The sequence below is a fragment of the Equus przewalskii genome, chromosome X, assembly GCF_037783145.1.
Source record: "Equus przewalskii isolate Varuska chromosome X, EquPr2, whole genome shotgun sequence".
Lineage (NCBI taxonomy): Eukaryota > Metazoa > Chordata > Mammalia > Perissodactyla > Equidae > Equus > Equus przewalskii.
This window is the reverse complement of record NC_091863.1, coordinates 107,412,265-107,433,827: the sequence shown is the minus strand read 5'-3', so window position 1 is coordinate 107,433,827 and position 21,563 is coordinate 107,412,265. Positions and strand designations below refer to the sequence as shown.

Below are 21,563 nucleotides of genomic sequence, written 5' to 3'. Positions count from 1 at the left end.
CTTATCTCTTTTTCCTCCTGCTCTCGCCAGTATTCATTACCAGAACCATGGCAAAGTTTCAGGAAAGAAGCAGTTTTCCTGAGAAAGGACAATTAATCTAATTAGAGATGAGTGTTACTAAGTAGGTAACTCATCATTAAATCCCCTGTGGCCAGCAGTGTCCCCATTCCTGACACTCTGGGCAGTGTGTAGATGAGCAGAACTGTGGCTGTGATGGCTCCTCCTCATTCAAAGCTTGTCATGAACCATGTACACCACTGGCACAGAGGGAGAGAGTGGAAATGAAATGCTGAATTAATCAATTAATGCAAAGCTATGGAGACACCCCTAACCGAGTCCCTCTGAGCTTGAAGCTCGGAGAATGCATATTGCATAAGATTCCCCGGGCATCGAGCACAACATTCTCCTGCACTCATTTTCCTATTGTCCTTAGAGATTTCAGATTGCCTTTGGTGTTTGTCTAGTGGCCTGGTGGTGGTTGTGGTGGTGGATTATTTATTTCTCTAACTTCTACACCTTATCTCCCAAGAATGCAACTATTTCACTGAATAGCGATACTGTCAGATCTCTGTTTGGGAGAAAAAACTCCATACACAGGGCTCTCCCAAAGGACTTTTAAAGGGCAAACCTAGGAATCTGCTGAGTAGGCAAAGAGCTGTCGCTGCAGGCACGGTTGTGAGCCTCGTAGACTATTACAAGCAGCTTGTGAATTGTCTCCTGCAATGCAGCGGTGTGGTGAGGAAATGTCCGCTATTTACTCAGCATGGATTATTTCTAAGGAAGCGTTAGTAGCACAGTGGTTAAGAACAGAAGCAGCTGGCGATGGACTCACAAGGTTCAGTCTTCAGCTGTGTGACTGGGCCGTGTGATTATTGATTAGCTGTGTGACTGTGGGCAAGTGACTTCACTTCTCTGTGCCTCAGTTTCCTCATCTGCAAAAAAGGGCTGATAATAATAGTATCTATCTCATAAGGTTGTTAGGAGGATTAAGTGAGATAGTGCATGTTTGCCTTTTCCTCAGTGCTTGGAATAGTATCTGGCACAGAGAAAGCACTCAATACTGGCAGCTATTATTATTCTAAGTACCACGAGGCACTTGGGGTGACAGAAAAGAGAACTAACCAAGCTTCTGCCTTCCAAGACCTCACAGACTATCTGGGCTGGCAAATGGAATGTACATGAAAGGAGCACGAGCAACTCAGGGCGGTCCCCGCAATACCTTTAGATGCCAGGGCAGCAGGTCAGGATGAATCAGAGTGCTTCACAGAGGCCCTCCATTCCCATCAGGAGAGGACTTCAGGCATCTACAGGGAAGGAGAGTGAGAACTTGAGTAATTTTTTGCCTCCATTTTGGGAGAAGGTACACAAAATAATGTACGTTCATAGTCACATCCTCACTGATATACTGTCCTTTTGAAACAGGCGGGTTGGAGTTACCTCACTGGAGAGTAGAAAACATACAGGCTGTGTTTAACCTAACAAAGTAGAGTTTGTGACCTGATGATAACCATCTGAGGTTTGAAGGAATTCCAGGGTGACATTGTATATATTGGCCCAAATATGCATTCCGCCTTTAAGCCAGACCACTAGTGATGGCCAACATAACTCTTACTAACAACGGGATTTCACAAAGGCCCTGAGATATCTATGTGAGTTAGCCCTGTTTTTAATTTTTCTTTTCTTTTCATTTTTGTTTTCTCTTCTGCCTTAAGAAAACCTACTATTTAAATTTCACTCATTAAAAATTAAATTATTATAAAGATTACAAATCTGAAAGATATGGAAGGACATAAAAGAAAAAAGTAACACTTCCCTGGCATCTTCCCTTACTCACAGGAAGTAACTGCTATTATCATTTTCTAAAAATTTTCGGCATATATTGGAACATGTATAAAGTGTATGAGACTAAGACACATGCAGACCCATTTTTACCCCAAATGGAATCATACTGTACATTCTTAACCATTACCTGTATCTGTTACAGTGTATCTTGGATTTGGTTCCATATCAGCACATAGAGATCTACTTTGTTCTTTTAACATCTGCATAGTATTCTATTATAGCACTCGTCGCTTTTAAGATTCGATTCTATATTTTGTCTGGCTAAGGAGAAAAGGATGGAGAGGTGAGAAACAGAAAAGAGATTGGAGATCGAGGGAGAGATATTGAGACGCCTGAAAGGATAGTGCAAGAACACAGATTTTTTAAATAATGCCACTAAATTTTAGCAGCTATGGGCATCAATTAGATCAGTACTTTTGGTTATTGCTTTGCAGAATAAATGAAATAAAGGCAAGTTTTTGGTCTAAGCCACAGGCCAGCTCTTCCCAACACTTCTGTAACCAGAAACCATGCTTAATTTACTAGAGTCCTTTGAGGATTTAAATAGCACATGGATAGAGCGGAACAGTGGATGCTATTTCGACGTTCAAAAAGTCTGGCAAGCTTTTAAACCCAAAGCTGTTTTTAAAAAATTGAGTCACCATGGGATTGGGGAGCAGTGTTTAGTCCTGGCTCTTTATCCATGGCTTGGAGGTAAGAAACAAAAAAACACAGCTACAGGGGCACTTTTGGGAATGGCAAAAAAGTAGAACCACAAGGAATCAGCTGTGGGACTAATTTGACTTAATATTTATAAATGATTTGGAAGAGGGCGTATAGGGCAAAATCACTAAGTTGGCAGATGTCTTTACACTGTTCCAATGAGGATAATAAACTTCAGGAAGACGTTTGTTTTGTAGGAGTGGGCATAAAAATGGCCGGCAAGCTTTGATATCAACAAGTCCAAGGAAATGTCTCTAGGGACACATTCCTGAAGTTCATTTCAGAAGATTTATAATGAACTTTAGTCTTTGTCTGTGAATAGGGTCTCTGCTTCAGGCGTCACTAGGTGTAAAGAAGGAGAAGATGGAGTTGATGGAATCATCAGAAGGGAGGTGGTATTTAAACAGACGGCATTATGCGAACGTGAAAGAGGAGGCTAGGAGTGAGCTGAGTCTCAGCAGATGTACCAATAAAGAATGTTGCTTTACATTTCTTTAATACAGCCCCAAAGGCAATTGGTATTTGATGGTTGGTGATCTGTGTATTCACTAACTTTTAGAGTTAAATAAGCTGAATATGTTAGGCTGCTGTTTTGGAAGAAATGCAATCAAATGTTCTCTTCAACTTTCCTGCAAAATATTTGCCTGTTCAAAGGATGACTTTTAATTTTGAAAGTCAGAACTAGATTTCCTGATTTCCTCTGCTAACATTCATGTTTTTCAAAGCTTGTCCTTAACATTGGCAGATACATTATATCATGGAAGGAAACGCCTAACAGTTGGATCAGTATCTTCTGAAGTTATAAAATTTCCAGTAACAACGAGATAATGGGGCCAGCCCCATGGCTGAGTGGTTGTTTGCACGCTCCGCTTGGGTGGCCCAGGTTTTCACTGGTTCGGATCCCGCGTGCGGACATGGCACTGCTCATCAGGCCCTGATGAGGTGGTGTCCCACATAGCACAACCAGAAGGACCTATAACTAGAATATGCAACTATGTACTGAGGGGCTTTGGGGAGAAGAAGAAGGGGAAAAAAAGAAGATTGGCAATAGATGTTAGCTCAGGTGCCAATCTAAAAAAAAAAGAGAGAGAATGAAGTCTGCCCTATCCACCTCACAGTGTGGTTGAGAAGCTCCAATAAGCTGAGTGATATGCAACAGCTTTGTAAAGCACTGTGAAAAATACAGTAGTGTTAATTATTCAATGCATGTCATAATTTAGGACTAGACATATAAATTGATTAAATTCTAGGAAGTTATCCTTTATTGCTATTCATGCAAATACGCAAAGATTGGCATACAAGGGTGTTCTTTGCAGCATTGTTTATATTAACAAAATATTAGAAATAACTCAATTGTTCATCAGTAAGGAATTGGATAAGTGAATTATGATATAGCTATAAAGAGGAATAAGAACAAGGCAGATATTTATGTTCTGACATGTAAATATGTCCAAGATATATATTAAGTGATAAAAAGTTGCAAAGCAGTATGACTAGTATGATTCCAATTTTCGTTAAAAGTCCGTGTTAGTATATGCAAGTGAAAACCCCTAGAAGAATATATCTCAAACTTAACCATGGTCTCTCTCAGAAGGATAGGACAATGGGAGAACTTTTACTTCATGTTTTATTTCTGTACCATTTGAATTATTTACAATGAGCATTATTATTTTTGTAATCAAAAATATGAATAAAAGAAATACCAATTTTCCCATAACCCGACTACCCTATTGTAATTGAGGGAAAAACGTGTAGAAAGTGGGGACAAATTTAGTCTGCACATGGCTTAGGAAAGCCCCCTGAAAAAAACCCCGCTCCAAGGCCTGCAGGAAATGGTGGGAGAAGGAAGTGGAGGAATAGGAAGAGGTAAAGAACATGCAAGAGTCTTTCTCCCTCAGATGAGTGGAAAGCACACTCAAGAGTTAAGGTCCTTTCTATGTGCTTCCCTGGCCAAGAACCGGGACCTCCCTCAGCATAGCTCTTACTGCTCTGTGTTGCCGTTGGCCTTTACTCTTCTGGACTCCACACTACACTGAGAGCACAATAAGGGCAGAGACTGTGTCTGTCCTGTTCATTGTTGTATCCTCAACACCTAGAAAAAAAGGATGTTGAATTAAGTTTGTTGACTATTGAATGAATGTTCTATACAGCAAATAGACTCTATCTGGAGTGGTTTACTTTCACACCCTGGGGTCATCCCGTGGTTTAAAAGACTGAAGATAGCTTTTGGTCAGCTTGACCGTTGGTGCCGAACACAGCCAGCTTTCACTTTGCTTGAGACTCTCTTGTGACAAACCTTTTCTTTACCTTCACCTTTCCAGGTACAGCCAAAAGGCAGCAAGGAATGGAATGAAAAATCAGTTCAACCTCCATGAGCTGAAAATGAAGGGCCCTGAGCCAGTGGTCAGTCAAATTATTGACAAACTGAAGCACATTAACCAGGTATGTGGTACATCCAACAAAAATGCAAATGGCGAGGAAATGAGGGATGGACAGTGTCCACTGTTCCAACTGTATTCTTGGCCTTTTGGAGAGGCAGTCATTGTTCATTTTCTTCGAAGATTCTCTCTGCTACAAAGGACTTCTGCCCCTTGTTTTTGACCCCACTTCTAAATTATAAAAATAGTATTGTAATATAAGAGAATGCTTGGAAAATAGAGGGGAAAATACTCACAATCCCCCTACTCTATCCCGACTGTTTTCATTTTTACATGTTCTTTTCTAATATTTGTTCAGAAAATCACACTCACACAGACTTTTTACATAATTGGAAGTAAACAAGTGATTTATAGTTCTTAAAATTGACACTATATTGGAAACACTTTTCCATGTTACCACAAGTCATTTTTTGTGCCACATAGATTCCTTTAAGTATTCATTATAATTAATCCGCCTGCTTTTGCTGGACGTTCAGATTGCTTCAAATTTTTTACCATCAGAAATAAAGCTACCTCTTCATGCATGGTTCTTTCTCCTTATCTTAGATCATTTTCTTAAAATACTGGAGTTATTAGTTAAAGGATATGAGCACTTTAATGCATGTTTCCAAATTGCTTTCCAATGGGGATGTATCATCTTTCACTGCCACCAGCAAGATACGAGAGGACCAGCTTCACTGAGCCCTTGCCAGCTTCTGACTCACTGCCATGCTCAGAGACACCCACAGATTCCCTTGACCTGTACATAGAGTTTTTCCTCTCATAAGAAGTTTAGTAACTAAGACACAAATAGAAGTTAGTTGTACCATCTGCTTGTGATTGCTTTGTGGCCACAATTTAAAAAATGTCGCCAAAAATTCCACCATATACCAGAGTGACAGTGTTCCTTCCCCATGATCCATGGATGGGAGGGTCCTGGCACCACTGACTTCTATTTGTAGCCTAGGAAGAACTTAATGAAACTAAAATCCTTCTGCAAGGACAGAGGTTTCTGTATGAAGACAATGGCATGATTTTGTTTTTTAATATGAAGTTTAGTAGTGAAATTTTTGTGGTTCTTAGGAAATGTCTGGAAGGGCTTTCTCATAGCGGTATACTGCACTGCCAATGGCATTGTGAAAGTATTTCCAACATGCTTGAGTGTGACTCCTCCAGTGCCTGATAAACTGCTCTGTACTCAGTGAGCACTTAGTGAATAGTTGTTACTGCTGCTGAGCACATGATAATGGCAGTATTTGCATAACAGATCCTTCTTTCTTTGAGCTCACAACTTTGCTAAATTCTAGAAAGCCTGGTTAGATGTAGTATGATAATTTCAAAACACATGTCTGACAGGTTCAGAGCACAATGTAAACCACTTACAACTGAACTGAGGACATGGTATGCTTCACCTGGGGACAATGGCAGGATTTGTCCTCTGAATTATTTCCGAATTATCTCAGACCAATTGTGTTTGGGTGGCTCCACTCAACTGGTTAGAGCCCCGCACTGGTGAGGCTAAAATCTCAGGGTCCATCACTGTACCCCTAATCCCAAATGAGGAATAGTGTCGACCGTTCTCTTTGATCAACAGACCTTAAGGAATACCTACTATGTGCTCAGCCAGATGCCAGGGAGTTTGAGGATTCAAAAGAAGCCTAATCCTCTATTTTCACAGCTTCTTTCAGGGGGGAAGCACAAGCATAGAAAGTGCTTAAATAAAAATAAAAGGCAGCCTATGGTGAAGAACCAGAAGAATTATGTTGCTTATCAGTTCTGGGTAGTTTGCTTAGGCCTAAGATGGACTAGACTAGCGCGAGAAGGATTCCAGAGAGGGGCCAGTGTTGAGATCTGTGGTAAACAATGAGTAGGTGAAGACAAACAAGGCAGTGGCAGTCATCAGAAAGATCATACAAAGACCTGTGGATGGAGCCCCACCCTGGAAAAAGGGATGCATCAGACGTGGGCTTCAACATGACCCAACAGACACTAAAAATATTTATAGCAAACCCTTTTAGCAAAGACTTTGGGTGTTTGATATTAATACTATGAGAGACCCAGTGGTATAGTGGAAAGAATATGACCTTTGGATCCAGATGAATCTGAACTCAGCTGTGGATCTTACTAGATATGTAATCTCGGGCAAATCATTCAACCTTTCTGAGCTTTGGTTCTCTCATCTGTAGTATATGGAGACACCAAAACCTCCTTCACAAAGTTATTGTGAGGGCTAGAAATTTTATATATATCCCCATTATATAAAATTTATATATAATTAGATAGATATTTTGTATATTATATATATTTTATATATATACACATATATAATTGCATACATGACAGATAATAAGTAGCAGTTAAGATGATTATATCTATCTCATAGGATTTTCTCTGTAGGCAGGACTTGAATTTGAAAGGGAGCCGGTCCAATTCTGCTCCCCCAATTCTGTGTGGTTGCAGATCCCTTGATTCATCTTTTCTGTTCTTTCCCACATCGTTTCCTTCTTTTCCTTTCCTCAAACGTCCAGCCACAAAAGCTGAAACCACTTCATAGGTAGGAAAGTGTATATTACCAGAGTCGAAAAGGTCACCATTAAAATTCCTTTGTCTTACCTCTACCATGGATGTATGTGTGAACATTTTTGGTTCCCTTGCAAATACCATTGAGCAACCAATTAATTCTCATTGATAGACCAGTTTTACCTGTTTAAGTTGAGCTGTTAAAATTGGTTGGGCTCCAAACACCCACATTGATGTTTTTTCTCATCTGTGCTGCTTTAAATGGCCAAAGCACATTTTTTCAGCCCTTCAATAAAATTCATTTTTTGGCTGTGATTCAATCTGAAAGTGAGACACTTTAGAGAAGTCATGAAGAAGAATGTTATGATGGTGCTGATCTTGATGATGATAATGATAATGTGTCGTATTTATATAGCATGTAACCAGATTTCAAAGTGATTTGGTGTCCTAAAAGTCTAACTGCTTATATTGGAAAAAATATCCAACCTGGAATTGTATAAGATACAACACTATCACAAAATCATTCAAGAACTCATTGTTACTCTTGCACATTATTTCATCCTCACTGCCCACTGGGATATAAATGATAAATATCCTTTGTTCCTTTTTGTGTGTGTGTGAGGAAGATTGGCCCTGAGCTAACATCTGTGCCAACTTCCTCTGTTTTATGTGGGATGCCACCACAGCGTCACTTGACGAGCGGTGCTAGGTCCAAACCTGGGAACCCCAGACCACTGAAGCAGAGTGCACGAACTTAATCACTATGCCACCGGGCCAGCCCCTGTTTGTCCCTTTTGTATAGCTAGGGAAACTGAGGCAGAAAGCCATTTAAAGGCTGTGTGGGCATACTGCCAAAACATCCAGTGATTTCAGTTGAAAATTTGATCAATCATCCAGATGTTGTTTCCTATACACTGCCAAACATCTGGATTCACTGAATGCCTGACTAAATTAACCTAAAGTTTTAGTGATGGGGAGATAGAATCAAGTTAACTTGCCCAAGTTCACATGTGAGTAAGTAGTGAAGCCAGGAGTGTAATGTTATTTTCCTAAGTCCCTTGCTTTGTGCTGCATCTATTAAACTACAGTAGGATGCTCCCAACATACACGTCTATAGATGCAGAGATGCTTTTCTCTGTCTGTGCATGAATGTCCATGTGTGTCCATCTAGATGGACTGTAGCTAGGCCATGTATGAGCATATCCCAAAATAACTCTTCGCTTTCTTCCATGGAAATTCTCAGCTGCCTCCTTTCAGGTTATGGTTGCTGTTGATAGCACTGGAAATAATATACTCACTAAGGAAATAAAGTAACGTTATTTCCATATTGACAGTCCCATGGTGTAACCTTGAGGGGATAAGTTCAGGGTCAGGCCCAGGTCCCTTTCCTGGGAAGGCCTGCAGGTGTGGAATGTCCTCCCCTCCTCCCTCCCAACCAGAGTTCATGTGTAACATTCCCACGATTGGAAATGAGGACCTTTTTATTTCCTTCTCAGTTTCTAATTTGTGTGAGGATTTATTGTCTTGTGTTAGGAGAGGAATTGAACTCAAGTCCTCAATGTCAGTCCTGGAATTTGCTAGGCCATATTGCTTTTTTAAAAAAAGTTTTGTTTTTGCTAGTGTTCTGCTCCAAGGCTCCTGCATGGAGAGAAGACCCCACAAATACCAAGAATGATCATAATGCATTCTTCCCCATATGATACTGTGGGCCATCTGTCTCTAACCCAGTTTTGTTGGTAACATTTTCTCTCTCTTTAAGAGTAGCTATGTAGTTAGTGCTAATTTAGCAGTCCCTAAACAGCTATAGAAGTTATTGTTCGTAAGGAAAATCTAGCCGTTTATTGTGTTTTTCCAGTTTCAGTTCAGGTTCAAATGAAATTCCAGAAATTGTTTTCCTGCCTGTTGTAAACAGTTGAAGCCAGAGCAGTCAATACCTGCCCATTTGGTGTCAGAGCTTTTCATTCAAAGTTGGATAAAGTCTCATCTGTTTGGGATGGTTGAAATGTCCTGCTGAATGGTGGGGGAGTGAACAAGATGGCCTCTTAAGATTCCTTCCAGCCGTGTGATTCTGTGATTTGTGGCTCAAGGTCAGGCTTTAACCCAACACCCTCTTGTGAACAAGTCTTGCGACTTTATTCTCTGCTCTGCCACTCTTTTTAAAACACCCTGTTCCCAGGTCACCCCTTTCTACTTTGTAACCTCTCATCTTTTCAGAGCTTGGTCCCTTCCCACCAGTCTTCCAGCCTGGGCAGATGGAACTTAAACTTGCCCTTCCCCCCACCCAAGTCTTCTGTTCTACTGCCTTGTTCTCATTAGGCTATGAAAACATTAAACTATAAAAACACTTTTGCATTCATCACCCCTAAATTTCCCTCCCAGGGCCAGAGAGGTGACCTATCTTTGGATCACGTTAGTCACGTGATTCCATGTGGATAAGAATTTTGCCGTGTTTTGGAGAGTACAATTCAGTTTGTAAAGCTCTTTCATGTACATTAGATAAGTTGATCTTCACAATGGCTCTGAGAAGCAGGCATTGTTACCTACAATTATCAGATGGAGAAACTGTGGGCACTAGAAAGCTAAATGACCTGCATATAGCAAGTGATAGAACTAGAGGGAGAATCCAGGGCTACTGATTTCAGTCTCTGTGCTCTTTCCTTTTGTTTCTTTAAAGACATGGCACACCTGGCTATGGTTGGCAAGATCCACGTATAAAAGATGTGCAGAAGGACAAGTAGCAGAAACTCCTTAATTCGTCTAACAATTTCCAAATCCCTAATATAGTCATTTCTATGATCTGAAGCTCTAAAATCAGCAGCAAAGAAAGAATAAGCATGTTGCTTACCAAATCTCAACTGAGACGATTCTTAGAAAACTAACCACCACACTGCATGGTGTGGAAACTGAGGCACTTTGTGACATGGGTTTGAGTTATAGATAGCAGACAAACTTTCCATTAGCTATCTCTAATTCATAACATGGTGTTAAACGGTCAAAGAAAATTTTAAAATGTAGAGTAGACAGTGGGATGTCTCCATTTCTATCCCCCTCCATGAACACCTGAGAAGTACTTTTAAGATGCCTGGTAGACTACTCTGGTATCATGAAAAGACACTAACTTTTGAAATAGAAAGTTAAAATTTTTAATAAGTTAATTAGTAAAGTTGTTAAGTGTCAGAGAAGTACCCAGGACGTTCCTTAGCATGTGATTTCTTTTTAAATCTTTAACTGAATCTCAGGCATGATAGAAAACACTCCAAGTAACTTTTTTCATAGTCTTCTCACAATGAAAACAGTGAGAATCATAAAACACTGGCCTAGTCCAATGGTTACTAGAAAATCCAACATTGATCTAAAAATTCTAGATAAAAGGAGAAACGTTTTGAGAGTCAAATTTTTAAAGAAGGCCTTTCCAAATGGAATTAGGTTCCAGTGTCTGTCACACTTCTTCACATACAAGGAGCATGGCAGAGCTCTAGCAATTGCCATTTCCGTATAGAGCCAGAATGTGCAGTGTGTGAAAGACAGTGTATCTACAATGGCATGTTAACAAGAGCCAATGAATGACTTCTGAGTTACAAAAGGGCAATGTGAGTTGCTCTTTAAATACCAGACCTAGACTCTGTGGAGCTAAACATTATTTCATGAAGTAAAAGGGATTTAGCTGATGCATTCCAAAACACATTTATCATTAAAAAATCTTCTGTCATTTTGCTTAATAGCCTGAAAAATAATTACAATGTCTGGTGGCTTTGGGGAGCATGTGTTTTTAATATCTTAATGACTATGTACAGTTTAATAACACTGCACCAAGAAGAATTCCGAAGCATTTCATATTAATTTCTTGAAAATGAACTATTTGCTATATTTAGAACATACGGGATTAAAGGTACTTAAACTGGGTCGTGTATTTTAGTCCTTGCGTATTAAATTAGCCAAAAATGGAAGATGAGTCAGGAGTGGTGAGCCAAAATGTTGTTGGTAGCAGTTTTGTGGTAATCTTGATTTAGCCATGAAGGGAAATACATTACTTTTTTCATTGCAGTATTGTACTCTTTTGTAAGTTTTTTTTTCAGTTAGAGGTCATGGAAGTGTTAGCTATAGAAAGACAAATTCTACATATGAAAAGGGAATTCTATCAAACTATGAAGGCTACCAGGTTTACAAAGTTAGAAATACATTTCCAAAATATCTGTGAAATCCATGAGGTCTCATATTCTGTTTACATTTATCTACTGGCCAAATACAACTTTTTTTTTTGTGGAAGATTAGCCCTGAGCTAACATCTGCTGCCAATCCTCCTCTTTCTTTCTTTCTTTCTTTCTTTTTTTTTTTTTGCTGAGGAAGATTGGCCCTGAGTTAACATCCGTACCCATCTTCCTCTATTTTATATGTGGGAGGCCTACCACAGCATGGCTTGACAAGTGGTGTGTAGGTCTGCACCCAGGATCCGAACCAGCAAACCCTGGACCACCAAAGTGGAACATGTGAACTTAACTGCTGCGCCGCTGGGCCGGCCCCCAAGTACAACATTTTTTAAATAAACCATTACAGATGGTTGTTCAATACTCCCATAAACCTTGATTATGGGCAGTATATTGGAATATGTATGTTCAAATACTATTCAAGAAATTCAGAGATAACTTTTCACTAGATATATTTGTGAACATGTACCTTGCCTCTGGACTGTCAGCTCCTTAAGTCTGGGATCCTGTGTATAATTCTCTGTTTCCTATAGCACGTAACGTAGTATCATATACAAAGTAGATGCTCAGTATATACAATATTTTATTGATTAGTTCATTCAAAGAACTCAACCTTTGCTCCCCTCAATTTATTTCTGAATTTAGATTCAATTTAAGACACTTTTCACCTTCAATATTGCCCAGTTTCTGTGCTAAAGGACAGAGTTACAGAAGTGCAGAGTTATGGTTAGCAGGGGCTTTTAGGTCATAGGGTCCAACCCTCTGATGTTACAGATGAAGAAATGAAAGCCAAGAGAGGGAAATGACTTGCCCAAAGTCATATTGCCAGTAAACGACAAAGCTGGGACTGAGAAATGAACAGATCGATATTCTGTAGTGCCATTGCTCTGCTTCCAAGGGCTCTTGTGTAATATGAAACATGCTTGCAAACGTGCCGGCACATTTTCTTATGCAGTGCTCCCAATCAGAGCAGAAGCCCATCCTTCAGCAGTTCATCTTTGGAACAAAAAGTGGTACAACATTAGGCAGGAACTTGCTAATTATTTATCTCTTCCTATGGATGTTAACTAGTGTTTGGTCATAACAAGTACACCTCACTGCCCACTGCCTCATTAAACCCACTGAGCAATTGCACGTGGGTCGGGGGTGGTCTCTGATGAGATCACTGAACCAAAAGCAAGCAGAATCAGCAGGACCGGTTGTTCATGGCCTTATACCTCCTCAGAGAGTCTGACTTGGGCTCCTGTCCACATTCAGGATCAGTCATCTTTTCACTCATGCTCTGGATCTCAACTTCTCCACCTTCCTGGGCACCCTATAATAATTTGTTCAGTGCCTTCTCCCTCCTTCCAGAATGGCAAAATTAGCACCATATTAGTTAACGGAGTTATATGCCAGTTAGCTCAGCTGTTTAAGCAGTGTATTCAGATTGTGTTCCCCAGGGAGTAGAGATGTGGGAGAGGTGCTATGGGGGTTGTTCTGAGTCCCCCATTCCTGTTTTAACCAGAGCAGCCACATTTTAAATATATGCTTTACAGATCAATCTTCTAAGTAAGATTTCACTTAAACAAAGGGTTCCAACTGCTAAAACAATAAAATAAAATACAAATCTCAGGGTGCCCTTGAAGCTAACATTAAAAGTTTAATCCCATATGAGCCATTTATTCATCTGAGTGTTCATTCAATGAATGTACTAGTATCTACAATACACAAGGCAGTCACAGAATGCCTTCCAGTCCCCAACAGCCACCTCCTAAAATAAACTGTTGGTTAAAATGGGGACTAAATGAGAGAGTGTGAATGGCTCGGTGGAGACATTATTCCTATTGGAAGTGATGTTACTACTGGAAAGCCCATGTTCTCATACTAAGGAGCCAAAACTGTCTTCTTCGAAGCTGAAGACCAACACATCTGAAGTTTTCCTTGCCCATGTCATTAGGATTCTGACAAAATTCAATGGAAATAAAGTACTGAGCTCTTTTGTCTTAAACTAGTTTTTCCATACAGAGCAGACACTTTTGCCCCTGGATGGTAGTCCCGTGTTAGTTGGCTCAATCAAATGTTTGGCCTCAGTCCTGTATGCCCATGGTTATTTGAGACCTAACCTTCAACTGTAAACTTAATTGACACATAACCAGGGATGTTTCCGTATTCTGTGTGGGCTTAGTGTTAGTCCTTAGTGAAGGTAAAATAATAATAATGGTGTCAATTCTGTATCCCTATCTATATACTTTTCTTAGATAGTAACCACAGTGATTTTCCATAGCAACTAAGTGGAATATTTCCAGCAGAGCTCTAATGAATGTCCAAAGTAGAAATTACATTATTATTCATATCCACTGGATTTTATTGGATAATTTCCTAATAGGGTTAAAGTATGATCATATTTCTTTATTTAGTTGATCTAGATGTCATTTTCTTCATATTTTTCTAGGTTGTCACTTTTCAGGGTAATATCTATTCTGTATTATGGGCAAGCAATTGACGAGACAAAAAACCTAAGAGAATTACCGTTGTGGTATGTCATAAATAATGAGGCCCTAGTTCAGATCAGTTATATCCCAGGGCACTGAAGAGTCTTTTGGTCATTATCATTGTATCACTGTTAGCAAATTTTGAGTCATCGCAACAAATAGAAGAAGAGCCGAAACACTGGAGACAGGCACAAGTTTTTACGTTAACCTTTAATAAGGGGTGGAAACCACAAATTGGGGCACCTGATATCACATCTTAACAAATAGATTTTTGGAGAGCATGAGCTTTTAGAAGCCTCCGTGATGACTACTATGAGCCACTGTGGGCTCACTCAGAACAAATCAGGCCATTTCCCCTTAGGTGTGTATGCGCCTGTCGGATTTTACTAGCTCAACAAAATGGCACAGACCTGGTATGTCTAGATTTCAGCAAAATGTTTGACAGAGATTCCTATGATCGTTTTTAAACAAATGACAAGAAATGTTAGCTAAGTAATATAGTGTAGTACATGTGTAGCTAATTACCCATCATACCTGAAGAGTATTTTCTTAACATATCAATATCAGCCTGGAGAGGGGCTTTTAGTTGTTTGCTTTGTACTTGACCCTGACTGCCTCAAGTTTTTACCAGTGACTTAACTGAAGACAGAGAAAGCATACTTCTAGTATTTAGCGATGGCATGAAGCGAGCTCGGGTTAGCTAATACAGAGATAACACAATCAGACTCTACACATCTCAATGGGCTGGAATGGCAGGGAAAATTAGCAAAGTCAAATGTTACAGGGATAAATGTAAAGTATTACATGTAGATTCATAAACACGACTGCATAAGCACAATGAATGAAACCCAACTTAGTTGACATGTTTGTTCTTAGGATGGAAACAACACAGGAACAATGAAACCTTCACTGACCCACAAGAATATAGCTCTCAAATGCAGTGATCACTTAGCAGCTCTTTTGATGTTGTGGCCATTATTGGGGTGGGGTGTTGTTATATGTACGTGTATGTTAGGGTAGGGGAGGGAGGGTCATGGAACTGAGTCTAGAGAAATATTATCTATCCTGTTTAAAGGTTCAGAAGGACTATTTGCGGATTGTAATGTTCACTTCTCCACATGAGTTTTTGTTAAATCAGTACTACCTGCTTTCATTGTAAAGTCTTATTGGTATGCGATTTAGAGTCATAGTGAGAGATTTGAGAGCCACAGCACTATGTAATCTAGTTTGGGGGAAGTACAAAGACTTTAGGACCGAACGCAGATCTCTGTTAAAGTCCCAGATATGTCATTTTGTAGCAGCCTGGCTTTAGGCCAAATTATTCAACCTCCCTGTACTGAAGTTTTCTAATCTGTGAAATGGGTATACTACAATCTATCTTGTAAGGTTAGTCCAAGGGTTAGAGATACTGCATGTAGCAGACACTTAATAAATCATAGCTATTTTTTTATTCACATTTGTTTGTGATAGTATGAAAAGTTAGCATAAGGGAAAGTCAGATGTGACCTTTTAAGTGGCTTGCTTCTCTGTGCCTCAGTTTGTCAGTTTCTGGAATGGAGCAACTACAACTTTTCTAGTTTGGATTGTTGTTTAAATGATTTAAAAATTCTAAATATAATAATCTTAACCCTAAGGATTCTTGGAAAAATATATCTAGCCAACCTTCGACAGATTTTTGAACTATTTAAAGTTTAGTTTGGCTCAAAGTAACTGAATGGAAAATGACGAAGATAAATTTAAAAAATTATATATATGTGAAGGAATGTGTGTTTAAACCAAGTTCTTCAGATTTTCCCAAGTTCGACCTCTGCCCTAAAGTGGAGGATCTATAAATAGGCAGGCTGCCCATAGAGTACAGCTGAGAGATCTTACCACATGATCCAGAAGTCCCATCGTAATCTTCAGCCCCTCCAGGACCTTTCATGGAAGGATGGTATCAAGTGAAGAGACTTCAGAGCTATAAAGTTCAGGGCAAGTTAATCTGCATTCCTTTTGCATTTTGCTCTCTGGTTGAAGATGGTGAGAGGTTCCTATATTTAAAACCCGACTGACATGATATCCTTATTGGCAGATGTCTCACAGGAGGATTTAGAATGATTTTGAGTGGCATATAATATGTTTGTGAGTGTGTGTGTATTTCACATGCCGACAGAGCAGAAAGAATTCACAGGGCTTGGGGCTACTGAGCTTTCTTGAGACACCATCACTCTCAGCTGTTGGAGTGATGTCTCAGATGCCAGGAACACTGCCTAGGCCCAAATTCCCAAAGCTCTATTTTGCACTACAGAGCCTAAGGTGGACAAGATCCATTCCCTGTGCTCTACCATCAAAGAACTATGAAATGTGTTAGCCACAGGCTGCGACCAGCGACTACTTGTTGTCTGGCAAAAGGAAAGCTGCCCCCTGCTGCCTGAGCCTTTGTCCCTGCCTGGGATACCATGGAAAATGGGGAAGGAATCCAGACTCATTAATGAGCTAATACAAAAGATTAAGCCAAGCTGGAGGCAGTTCGTTATAGCTGCATATGGATTCTTGAAGGCAGTTGAGAGCTGAAAGATCCTCCAGACCAGAACCCAGTGGCGCTGCTGCCTTTGTTCGCCAGACCCAAGTATAAGATAAGAGTATTCCTCTGGGGAGCGATTTTCTTATTGCCGATTTCTTTCTTAGGGAATGCCATTCTCTGAGCTATTGTAGGGCAAATTGGTTGATCAGTAATTGCAATCTGATAACGCACAGTACAAATTATTGTAAAGCTGCAGGTTTCATTATATGATGCTGAGAGGGAACTCAGCTCTGAGCTTCCACTTGGTTGAATGGCCTTTGTTATTGTCTGTTGTTCTTGGAAGTCACTTAAAGCATGACTCCTTATATGACTGCTTTTCCAAAATGAAACTCATCAGGCAAAAAATTTAAAGTAAAATAAAAGAAAAAATATATATATATTTATATACTTTGCCATTTATTTAGCAGTTACTTATTGAATACCCATGTTGTGTGTAGTGTTGAGTTTGATGGGCTCTGTTGATAAAGACATATGGAATCCCACCCATAAACACTTATCATCACATATACACATATCATTACAATTTGAATTCGTTTGTTCAATTTGGGCAGCTGTATGTGCCAAGCTGTACTGGGAGTAGGGGCTGTGGACAAGGATACAGAGATAACTTAAGCACAATCCGTGCTCTCAATGAGGGTGATGAAAACATACCTACATAACTATAATCCAAGGCATAGTGTAAGTGTCATAAGAGAAATATAAACCAAGTACTTTGCTAGCCCAGAGAAGGGAAGGATTAATTCCTACCAAGGGAATTAGACTAGGCTTCAAAAATAGGTAGCCTTTAAGCCAGGCTTTGAAAGATGAGGAGAATTTTGACAGATAGAGGTTGGAAGGGAGGATCTTCCTGGCTGAGGAATGTGGTATGAGCAGTGGCACAAAGACATAAAAGTACATCAACAGCCTTATGTGGCTGCAGTGGAAGAGGATGTGGGCAATGAAAGATGAGACTGAAAAGGGGGTACAGAATTTGCAAGGGCCATGAGTAGTGTAATAAGGAATCGGAACTTTTCTCTGTTAGCAGTGGAGAGCCAGTGAAAGGACTGGAGCAAGAGAGTGACATGGTCAGATCAGTGTTTTAAGATGTTAACTCTGCCAGCAGTGTGAAGGGTGGTTTGGAGATCAGAAATTGGAGGCAAGGAGTAAAGCTTCTTAGTCTAATTCCTTACCTTCCTTTCCACTGTCTGATTGAACCGTTTAGGGATGAGAATGGCTTTGTCCCTGAAGTTGGACCTATCTTGACTGTTAGCCAGGTTATGGGAGGGGCTGTAGCATGCAGTAGTTTGTGTCTCAGGAGAGAAGGTAGCATGGCATGAACTTCTCACAGCAGACCAGTACCTTATCCAGGTCCCACAGTAGAAAATTAAAAGAAAATTCTAGTCCCTGCAGAGATGTGTCCCATGTTGAACCATAAGTAGAAATTCTCACAGGGAAGTATTTAGATTCCCTGATGAATGTGATGACTATTACTTTTTAATCAATTTGTTACACTTTTTTTTAGTGAGGATTCCAATTAAAAGTGGCTCCTTGGCTGTTGAATGTTGAGTGCCATCCGTTCACCGAAGTCTCAAAAATTACCAAAACTGTGAGAAAGATTGAGAGAGATTATAGTGTTTTTCTTCAGCTGCCACTATGGGTGCTTAGATGTGTTGGAGAGACTACTGTGTTTCGTGACAGGCTCACAAAGAGGAGTGGGGGAACCCGAGGGAAGCAATGACTGTTCGCCTTCTCTAACCTTCTTAAAACACATTTTCCCACTTGTTATCAACTCCTGTGTTTTTCTAATTATGGAAGCTACTTACGGTTTGTGCCGTTTCCCTACAACGGTCTCCAAGAACTTTATATATAGGACCCTGCTTGTTAATTTTACTGAAGCGTGTGATGACAATGAGCTAACCTGACCTTTCACCAAGACTGGCTGGCTGGCACTCAACCCTGCTTTTTCTCTCCACCTTAGCACTCCTCTGCCCTACTAGTCAGAGCAGATGCTAAGAAGGCAGATAAGGTGCCTTGTTTAGGCAGTGTAGAAGCTTGTTTACAGCACTTCCGCAAAGGTAGTTTTGTCCACCCCACTCACCACTATATCTTCTGCTTCTAAAACAGTTCTTGGCACATAGTAGGCGACCAATAACTATTTATTGCATGAATAAGTGAAGGATTCTGTTCTAACTTTTGACTTGGCTGTTTTCTTCCAGTATACGGTAAATGTCTACAACTTTTATCCTGTGCCTGTCCCACACTGTGGACGGAAGCAGGTAACTTGTTTTCTAGTTTCACAGGTACACAGATGGAGTGGAATTTTGACCTAGGATGGACCATACCCGGCATCTCCTCGGTACTTGATTTAGATGATGAGATTTGGGACTTTTGAGCTAATGAGACTTAGGACTTAGAATTGATGCTATAATGGGTTGAGACTTTTAGGGATGTTAGTATAGGGTGAATGTATTTTGCACATGGGACAGACCCGGATTTGGGGAGAAAATGTATGTGTGTATATGGAGAGAAAGCAAGAGAGTAGGATTTTTTTCACCATTAAAAATAATTATAATGTTACACTGGGGTTTTGCCTTTAAAGTATATACAGAATATTCTGTCTTCCAAAAGTCATCTACAATAGTCCTTCCTCCACTTTAAAAAAATTATTTTATTTTTCCAGCTTTATTGAGATATAATTGACATATAACTTGTGAAAGTTTAAGGTGTACAGTGTGTTCATTTTGTAAAATGATTCCCACCATAGCATTAGTTCACACCTCCATCACGTCACATAATTACCATTGCTTTTTTGTGGTGAGAATATTTACGATCTACTCTCCTCCTTCACCTTCTTGAGAAGCATTGTGGAAAAGTACCGTGTGTTCCCTGTGAGTCTTCATTTCATTCATTCAGAAGGTCCTCAACTTGAGAGAACCTGGAAGATCCATGAACTCTCTTCCCGTTCTCTCTCCCTTTTCTGACCTTCACCTGGCGGCTGTCATCCAGTGGAATTATTTTTGACAGAGACCCCAGGCTATGGCCTACTCCCTCCTACTATGCCTATTCTGTCACTGTAAAATACGGTATTGAGCAAAGATAGAAAATCTACTTTATCTGTCAAAGCCTGAGTAATAGGAACTTTCATTTTCTTGGCTGTCTCCTTTCAACTCCAAGCTCAGCTTGTTGAGGCTTGAAGAGCTAAGATGAAGCCATAATTCATGTGCCTCTTTTATTTCTAGACTGCAGTCTTCCCGGGTCTTGAAGTCCTGTGGTGATTCTTGCCTCTGGTATAGGTAGCTAGATAGTGGGAAACTTTCTTATTTGCGGATTATGAATGTGAAAAATTGATCAAAATCTTTAGCATACCTACACTATTAACACAGATTTCTCATGCTTTCCCTCTGGAAATAGTTTGTGTAAGGAAGGAAAGATGAATCTGTGATCTTGTCTACTTTCAGCATATTCATTGGATCTACTATGTGTCACTCACTTTAGTTATCACTTCTCTGCTGACCTTGCTAGCCCTGAACTCCCTTCCTGGTAGCCAGTCAATCACCAAGTTCTTTCAGGTGGTTCTCTGTAACATTCTTTGTCTGAGATCCTTTTCCATCCCTGTGCCATCACTCTAGTCCAGGCCTACCTTACTTCACCATCAATCCCCTGTTGGGCACCGGGGACTAGACAAATCAATGAGATACTCACTGCCCTTGGCTTCTAGGGCTCCACAATCTTTTTTTATGTCTTTGTTTTCCTATAGCACTATAGTCTCCAGCATGACTTATATTTTGCTCTTCTTGATCCATATGGGTAATTTTTGTCTCTGCCACAAAAATACTTGTCACCTTCCTTTTATAAGTCCCATATTTCCTTGATTCCCATTTATGCCATGCCACCTTCTCTGAGGGAGAGGTACTTCTTTCCCCACAACTCCTCACTCCCTTTCTTCCTAACCACCCACTCTCATCTTCCACATACTTTAAAAATTTCTCTTATAGGTTGATTTTTTTCTTATGCCTTTAGTGATTTTTCTCTTTAATGGAAAGTAGTAAAAAAAAAATGACCTGAAGAAAGACAGTGATCAAGACCAAGTAGCATTTATCGAGCACTTGCTGAGTGCTGCTACTCTACTGGGTGTTTCAAAACATCTAATAAAGAGAACCATGCTTGCTATGTGCTCCCTTCTAGATTAAAAAAAATCCATAATCTATAAATGCTTTTGGCTAGTGATGATGAACAGCAGCACTTTTTATTTTTTTCCAAAGCAAAAGCACCAGAAGTTTGGAAAGGAATTTGCAAGTTGTGTTGTAATGCAACTGATCTCTGTCTTCCTGAGAAAGTTGGTTTCTTGCCAGAGTGTTCAATTCAGGCCCACGCAAAATGGGTGTATTTATAGAGGGCCAAACAAGGAAGAGGACATGATAAGCTTTCCTCCCCAGTGCAGCAGACAATGGCAAACAATCACCAGGTGAATGCCATGGAGCACAAAACTTGGGGAGCCACATGCCACCTAGGGATGTTGGCAGCCAGACATCTGCTAGGTTGAAGGGTCCCTCTGCCCCCAGAGGCAGCTGATTCAGGTCTGGGAACTCAGAAGTGTTATTCTGGATGGTGGCAAGCCCTCAGATTTCTTGGGGCCCTCTCAATGTGGGGGACATCCAGGAAACTGGACCCACTAAAACTGCCTCTGAATTCTTAACATAAAGATGTTAATAAGAAAATAAGAATCTCTGCATTTAAGTGTTTTAAAGCTTATGAGGCCCTTTTATTTAAATTACCACATTTATTTCTCACTACTATCCTGTGAGCTAGCTATCATTAATATTCTCTTTTCTAGGTGAAGAAACTGACACTCAGATTGTAA

General features: G+C 40.1%; 1 protein-coding gene across 2 annotated transcripts in view; it reads left to right on the top strand.

Annotated features, from left to right (window-relative positions):
- The window catches only part of GPC3 (glypican 3), a 402,731-nt gene that overhangs the window by 299,070 nt on the left and 82,098 nt on the right, over nt 1-21,563 (top strand). For both annotated transcript variants that reach the window (XM_070606588.1, XM_070606589.1), the window contains one exon: nt 4,866-4,986. In XM_070606588.1, coding sequence (XP_070462689.1) covers nt 4,866-4,986 — 121 coding nt within the window. The remainder of the gene's footprint in view (nt 1-4,865; nt 4,987-21,563) is intronic.